The sequence below is a fragment of the Notolepis coatsorum genome, assembly GCF_963971535.1.
Source record: "Notolepis coatsorum genome assembly, chromosome: 11".
In the NCBI taxonomy this organism is placed as follows: Eukaryota; Metazoa; Chordata; class Actinopteri; order Aulopiformes; family Paralepididae; genus Notolepis; species Notolepis coatsorum.
Genome location: NC_140175.1, coordinates 125159392 through 125168502, shown reverse-complemented (window position 1 = coordinate 125168502; position 9111 = coordinate 125159392). Strand labels below are relative to the sequence as shown.

General features: G+C 44.6%; 1 protein-coding gene across 1 annotated transcript in view; it reads left to right on the top strand.

Moving 5' to 3' along the window:
* LOC311237265 (fibrillin-2-like) overlaps nt 1-9111 on the top strand; it is a gene marked incomplete at its 5' end in the record, with an annotated part of 361408 nt that overhangs the window by 212919 nt on the left and 139378 nt on the right. Inside the window, 1 exon segment of the mRNA XM_084325071.1 lies at nt 6322-6474. Coding sequence (XP_084181197.1) covers nt 6322-6474 — 153 coding nt within the window.

Sequence of the window (9111 nt, the reverse complement as noted above, 5' to 3'; positions counted from 1 at the left end):
GAAGAAACCAAGTGGAAAGCTGGATTCGGCGTGCGGTCTGACTGGCCAGACCTGAATGACCTATGCGGCTGGTCCAACGTGGCCCTGGAGTGGGTGGGGCCGGACTCAGACGCTGTTAATGTTTCTGAGGAGACCATCTCTGACCCTACCATCTCCGTGAAGGCCACCATTGACATCTGAGGAACGTGGCATGAACTGCCACTCACCAATGTCCGTGGTCATCTCATGTCGGCACAACAACAACACCAACGTCAACACTGGACTGAGCTTAAACTGCAAGGGAAGCTTGCCTGTCTCCCTGCCGCTGACCACTGTGTCTCGCACACAGTTTTAAAAAATTTAGTTATTGATGAGAGCATCATCATCTTCACTTTAAAAGCGAGGCTACAGGTTTAACCATCGAAGCTCAAACTTTCCATCTGGTTCCCTGGCAGCCATAGCCCACACTGCATACACCACGGTCACCAACAGACAACAGAAGCCATGTCTCACATACTCAATGGCTGTCATGCATACAGAGGGCTCTACATTTGTAGGCATGATAGGATCACTCTCACACACACACACACACACACACACTCACACACACACACACACACACACACACACACACACACACACACACACACACACACACACACACACACACACACACACACACTCACACACACACTCACACACACACCTACACCCACACCCACACACACACACACACACACACACACACACACACACACCCACACACACACCCACACCCACACACACACACACACACACACCCACACACACACACACACACACACACACACACACACACACACACACACACACACACACACACACACACACACACACACACACTCACACACACACCTACACCCACACCCACACACACACGCACCCACACACACACCCACACCCACACACACACACACACACACACCCACACACACACACACACACACACACACACACACACACCTACACCCACACCCACACACACACACACACACACACACACACACACACAGACACACACAAACACACACGCACACACACACACACACACACACCTACACCCACACACACCTACACCCACACCCACACCCACCCACACACACACACACACCTACACCCACACACACACACACACACACACACACACACACACACACACACACACACACACACACACACACACACACACACACACACACACACCCCTAGAGCCCATGTCTCTACACTCCAGAACGCCTCTGTGGCTCAAGATGTTTCAGATTTAGAGAGAGGGGGCATGTTGGGCTCAAGCTGCGAGCTGCTGTCACACAGAGGTCCTGCAGGGCTCAAGCTGAGAGCTGCTGCTGTCACACAGAGGTCCTGCAGGGCTCAAGCTGAGAGCTGCTGTCACACAGAGGTCCTGCAGGGCTCAAGCTGAGAGCTGCTGTCACACAGAGGTCCTGCAGGGCTCAAGCTGTGGGCTGCTGTCACACAGAGGTCCTGCAGGGCTCAAGCTGAGAGCTGCTGTCACACAGAGGTCCTGCAGGGCTCAAGCTGAGGGCTGCTGTCACACAGAGGTCCTGCAGGACTCAAGCTGAGAGCTGCTGCTGTCACACAGAGGTCCTGCAGGGCTCAAGCTGAGAGCTGCTGTCACACAGAGGTCCTGCAGGGCTCAAGCTGAGAGCTGCTGTCACACAGAGGTCCTCTCCTGCAGGGCTCAAGCTGAGAGCTGCTGTCACACAGAGGTCCTGCAGGGCTCAAGCTGAGAGCTGCTGTCACACAGAGGTCCTGCAGGGCTCAAGCTGAGAGCTGCTGTCACACAGAGGTCCTCTCCTGCAGGGCTCAAGCTGAGAGCTGCTGTCACACAGAGGTCCTGCAGGGCTCAAGCTGAGAGCTGCTGTCACACAGAGGTCCTGCAGGGCTCAAGCTGAGGGCTGCTGTCACACAGAGGTCCTCTTCACAGTCTTTGTGAGGAAATTGACAATGGCTCTCCTGTGAGGAAATGACTTATCATAGTGAACGCCTGCCAGCGGCGTCTAGTTGACTTAATTACCCTTGAAAAACCTAGATAGTGACAGCTTCAGTTTTCTGACGCCATTTGATATGCAGATGATACATTTTACATTTGACATGTAGTCATTTAGCTAAACTCAAGTGCTTCACAAGTGCATAACAAGCAGAGACAATGAGAAGAACAAGACAACATTTTACTGTATTTATTTATTTAATATAAGATATTCCTTTATTGATCCCCTTGGGGAAATTCGGGTGTCATGGGGCATGGGGGAGGGGGAGGGGGGAGTAAACAATACATGAAACAGTGTAAACTATATAATTAACTCTTGAGAGGTGCTGTACACCCTATCAGTTATAGTATGCGTTACAATAAATATAGGCAATGTAGAATTTGAATCTGAATATATACTAAAAGTTCTTTAGTTATTTTTATCACATGAGGTACAGCTTGAACAAGATATCGTTAGCCTCATACGATAATTGCCTAAGTAATTGTTCACGATTTTTGAAAAAAAAAAGAAAACACATTTCCAGCAAATGTGTAAGAGTTTTTAATTTATATTTAGAAAACAAGTTCCACAAGGTGTATCAACAATTTTGCAAAAATACAAAAACACAACAACCATTGTGTAAATAAGGAATAAGTAATAATACAAGTAATTATAAGTAATACGGTGGCTATAGAAAGCCAAGAATCTGAGCTTTCAAACAATACCAAATTATTGGTTCTGTGAGGAAGGAGACAGGCATTGTTTATAGTCCAAGAGTGACTAACTAGTTAATTTCTACATACTGTAGTTTGTGCGCTATTACACGCTAAACATCGCCCTTTCCTAAATAATCCAGTATTTTTTCATAGATCGCAAGATATGACGCGTTATATGCATTATGCCCAAATCGTTCTGGTTGCTCGCCTGAAACCCCAAATACTTCTTTCTGCCTACTGTCAGCGACAGTAGAGAAGCGCTCTATAAAATTAATGAATTATTATTATTATTATTACAAAGTACAAATCGCACAGGTCCAACTATTTGAATTAGTATATTTGTTTATCTGGCCGAACTAACGTTCACGTTATTAATCCTGCGGCCGCATTTTATTTAAAAACAGCCAATCATATCCCCATCAATGGGAAATTAACCCGCCCGTACCCATGCTGATTGGTCCTTGTGCAAGACTAGAAAGCGGGGATCTTTGATTAAACACCTGCTATCAGAATAATTTATTTCAGCATTGTCTATCACAGAACACGTTCCATTGTGGGCAGAGTGTCTGCTTGGTTTCATTCCAGCCTTGCCTAAACACCAGCTGATGATTTCACTAATTGGCTCACCTCTTCAACTAACTCACCTGGTGCAATGTATAGTTAAAATGAAAACTTGGCCCACGATGGAATGAGTTTGAGACCCCTGGGCCCTCATTTATCAATGGTGCGTACGCACAGATATGTGCGTAACCCGTGCATACGATAATTTCTAAGCAAAGTGTGGGAGCCCAGCGGTAGAATATGAAGACTACAACGCAGAAATAAGCTTCCGTGCATTAGTTTCAACACTGGCGTGTTCTGTATGACCCGTAATTCATTATAGTTAATCTCATGTGGGGGGGGGGGGGGGGGGGGGGGGGGGGGGCAGGCAGACGCAGAACACCCACCTCCAAACGCGATTAAATATTGTTTAAAATAAAAAGCAAAATACAATTTTTTTGTGTGTCATGTTTCCAAATAAGATTGGTCACAACGAAATGCTTTCTACTTCAATTTGTTGGTTAGAATAGATGACCTCCGTTGAAACTTCACTGAGACTAACACAGTCTATTTGTGAGCTCCCGCACAGACGTGATAATATAATAATAATAATAATAATAATAATAATAATAATAATAATAATAATAATAATAATAATAATAATAATAATAATAATAATAATAATAATAATAATAATAATAATAATAATAATAATAATAATAATAATAATAATAATAATAATAATAATAATAATAATAATAATAATAATAATAATAATAATAATAATAATAATAATAATAATAATAATAATAATAATAATAATAGCTTCATTTTATATAGCGCCTTTCAAGAGACCCAAGGTCGCTTTACATAGGGGGAGAAAATAACAAAGTAACAAACATAGTGGACAGACAACATATAAATATGATGATGGAATTCAAGTTTGCGTTTTTATTGATCATATAGGCAGGCTATACATGGCATAGTTTACATGGCAGTGAGATTCATTGTTCTTGTATGCTCTCATATTATTATTATAGTATATGCTATTGTCAAGAAGGAAGTACATTATTTTCAATCATGGCTTTAATTCGTATAGCCGAGAAGCAGTCTCCTATCAGCTTCATTAATCCCGACCCATCTCAGCCACAGCATAACTGAGACCGGCTATGGAAACAAATCATAAATAGACTACTGTAAATAAAATAGCCTATAACATTATAGAGGATAGGCTATAGCAGGGGTTCCCTTTCTTCCCCGAGCCCCACGATTCCTTGGAGACATATAGGAATATGATATAGACTATACATGGGTCCGTCAGCGAGATTTAGTCATTTGAGAATAGGTTATGGCCAAACGAGGGCCTATAGCCTATAAATATGATTTAATGTTTTCATAAGCGTAAAGATACAAGGACAACAGTTATATTAACGATCAGGTTAGTTTACTGTATGCAGGCGCGGGGCTCCGTGTGACGTGTCTGTGCCATGCTGCGTTATGCGCAAATTACTGTTGCATAATGTAGGCTATGCATATATAATTTATATAGGCTATACCTAATACCGACAACAAAATAGATTGTATGCCTCTACAAATCATATTAAACCATGCAGGTAGAAAATTTACGGAAGATCCGTCGCGATTTGGAATCAAATTGACGGATAACTTTAATCCCTGGGTATTAATCGAACGAAACGAAAAAAGGCAGTCATATTCCAGCATGGTTATTAATGATACCAATGGCAAACAGTGGTTAACGGTCTTTATTAGTGTTTGCGTTGCCCAGGCAGCAATGGTCTTTAGGAAGTTAATAGATATCATATCCGACTGTTTCCGACATCACCGTGTACACGTCTGTCAGCCTGTCGCGTATTTCTCCCATAACACGCTTCGCTCGGCTTAGTCCACTTTTCCACATTTCATGAGGGTGTTTCATTACCGTATATGGTTAATTACGGGCGGTTCTATATGCAAATACTTAAAATCGTGCACGATCGCGGAACGTAGAACAAATGGTATTTATCAACACGGAGTGTGCGTAGAACCTGTGTACGCACGTTTGATAAATCCCGATTTTTCTGTGCGTACACACATTCTAAATTCCGTGTGTAGGAACGAAAATAGAACACTTTCTACGCATTGTTGATAAATTAGGGCCCTGGGGTCTATCCCTTGCAATAAAAAAAATTCACTTTTACTTTTTAGTACTTAAGTACATTTAAAAGTAGAAGCTTTTTTACTTTTACTCAAGTGTGTTTTGACTCTGACTTTTACTTGAGTACGATTTTGAGACGGTACCCATACTTTCACAGGAAAACTCCAACATTTTGGGAAATTAGCTTATTTAACATCTTCCCTGGAGTTAGACAAGAAGATACATACCTTTTTTGTCTCTGTGCACGCATTAGGCTTAGGGAACAGCCGCTCCGTTAGCGTAGCTTAGCTTCATCCCTGGAAGTTGGTCAGACTTGTACCCTGACGTTCCCTACAGTGCCCTACAGTCACGAAATACACTCCAAATACAACTCCAAAACGTTCCTGTAAACATGTTGTGACCTGTGTATTTACCACGTGGAGAAATAAAAAAAATAATTGAATTAGACAATTACGTTTTCTAAGCAAATATACTCAGAACTATTTTTTGCCTAACCACTCCTCTCTTGGCGCAGTCAGTGATTTCAACGTGACGCCGTGTTTGTTGACATTCTCATTCATTCAAAGGATCGGAACCGATTGAAGTTTATAGATACCATGACTTAAAGTCCTCTTACCTTGACGATTAAAAGCCTCCCCAATTTAGAAAACAGTATTCCAATGGCTGGTCTTGATAGGCTGCTAGCTAACGGAGCTAACCAACAAACACAGAACCGGGCGGACACTAAAGCAAATAACGAGAGCAATGACTTCCTGTCTGGGGGGTTTCAAAATAAAAGAGCGACGTCTATAGCAGCGGAATACGTTTATTTTGTACATTATCTAACGTTAACACAAACCTAAACTAACACTGTGTGTCCAAATCCAACGTGAAGAGCGCTGTTCCTGAAAGTGTGTTTCCCCGGCAGACACACACGTGCGCAGCACCTGCTACGGGGGCGTGAAGAAGGGTGTGTGTGTGCGTGCGCTCAGAGGAGCCGTCACCAAGTCCGAGTGCTGCTGCGTCAACCCTGACTACCGCTTCGGAGAGCCCTGTCTGCCCTGCCCCGCCCGGAGCTCAGGTACACACACACACACACAGAGCCCTGTCTGCCCTGCCCCGCCCGGAGCTCAGGTACACACACACACACACAGAGCCCTGTCTGCCCTGCCCCGCCCGGAGCTCAGGTACACACACACACACACACACACACACAGAGCCCTGTCTGCCCTGCCCCGCCCGGAGCTCAGGTACACACACACACACAGAGCCCTGTCTGCCCTGCCCCGCCCGGAGCTCAGGTACACACACACACACACAGAGCCCTGTCTGCCCTGCCCCGCCCGGAGCTCAGGTACACACACACACACACACACACACACACACACAGAGCCCTGTCTGCCCTGCCCCGCCCGGAGCTCAGGTACACACACACACACAGAGCCCTGTCTGCCCTGCCCCGCCCGGAGCTCAGGTACACACACACACACAGAGCCCTGTCTGCCCTGCCCCGCCCGGAGCTCAGGTACACACACACACACAGAGCCCTGTCTGCCCTGCCCCGCCCGGAGCTCAGGTACACACACACACACACACACAGAGCCCTGTCTGCCCTGCCCCGCCCGGAGCTCAGGTACACACACACACACACACACAGAGCCCTGTCTGCCCTGCCCCGCCCGGAGCTCAGGTACACACACACACACACACACACACACAGAGCCCTGTCTGCCCTGCCCCGCCCGGAGCTCAGGTACACACACACACACACACACAGAGCCCTGTCTGCCCTGCCCCGCCCGGAGCTCAGGTACACACACACACACACACACACACACAGAGCCCTGTCTGCCCTGCCCCGCCCGGAGCTCAGGTACACACACACACACACACACACACACAGAGCCCTGTCTGCCCTGCCCCGCCCGGAGCTCAGGTACACACACACACACACACACACACACAGAGCCCTGTCTGCCCTGCCCCGCCCGGAGCTCAGGTACACACACACACACACACACACACACACACACACACACACACACACACACACACACACACACACACACACACACACACACACACACACACACACACACACACACACACACACACACACACACACACACACACACACACACACATGGTGTAGCTTATAAACCTTGGGAAGTGAATATTATATTCAATTGTGGCTTTTGGTGTCTTATAATCCCGTCAGCAAACAGGAAGTACTCCTGCACCCATTTAGAATGTTGATTTTAGTCAAGGTTCAAAAGGTCTGTATCAACATCCAAAACAGTGCTGCACTTTTTAGATGGACGGAAACGATTCCCAGTTTGTGACGAATCAGATAGAATCAGAATCAAATATGATGATGGTACAAAACGTGAGAATCAGGGTCAAAGATGTTTTCTATTATTTCCTACGTGATTAAAGAAACAATGAACATCTCCTTGGGTTCCAGGGGTTTTATAGTTTATCATAGTTCCGTATGTATTTCGTTTTACTGTTTGTTTTCAATTCAGTTTGTGTTAATTTAGATTCCAGTGGGTTTTATTTGGGTTTTTTATTGTTTAAACGTTTTAGTTTAGTTTTTATTAGTCTCAGTATTAGTTTTAGTTTGTTTTGTTTTGGGGGGGGATATGCAGGGTGTCTGGGGCAAGATTTGAGATGTTCAGAATAGCTCGTAACCATATCATGAAAACAAATGGTCAGATTGGCATGAGATTTGCTGCGCACATTCATGACCCGAGGAAGAATGGCCACGATTGAGGACGTTTGTGATATAACTTTAACAAAGTCTCCTGAGAGCGGGGTTATGGTTAGGGTCCAGTGCTTGTCTGTGTAGCTTCAGGCTTGAAAAGCTACTGACTAAGGGCTTGTGTCCATAGCGGACGTTTTATGAGTTGTCAGCTCCTTCCTGTCATTCATTTCTATGCTAGAGGCGCGCTCCTCTTCCCAGAGCCGCGCCGCGCGTTTATGAGCTCTCGGCAGCAGCGTTTTTGGGCGGAGCACTCCCAGCCAATGTTCCCCCTAAGGTGCGCCCGTGCGCGCGCGCACATGGCAAAACGCTCCCGCGCACATCTGAAATCGGTTGCGCAAAAAAAATGTTTAAATAAAAATCTGGATTTTTATTTTTATTTTTTTCAACAAACATGACCATGTTCACGTCTTAAACTCATACTGAGGCCTTAGTTTTGGTTTTAAATTGCATATCATCATTCATTTATTTATTGTCACACAGAGCAGAAGAATTTTGCCAAAACAAACCAATAGTATCCAGCTGCAGAACGGCAGACCAGCCACACTCTCAGACCCAAACGCATTTCCTTTGATTTAATTATACATCAAATGATTTATGTCAAGGATTGCAATGCCTCGCTTGAATGAAGTTAACTTTTCACCTGGATAACGTCAACATTCAGGGTGAATGTAATGTGAGAAATTGGGATTTAAAAAAAAAAAAAATATATATATATATATATATATATATATATATATATATATATATATATATATATATATATATATATATATATATATATATATATATATATATAAACTAAAAGGAGAAAACCTTCAAAGGAAAGAAGGGACCGCACACTCCACAGGACTCGTTTTTGCTTATTTATTGTTTGCACAACGCGTTTCGCTGTCGCTTCCTCAGGTGCTATATGATATATAGACATACATACATATAGCACCTGAGGAAGCGACA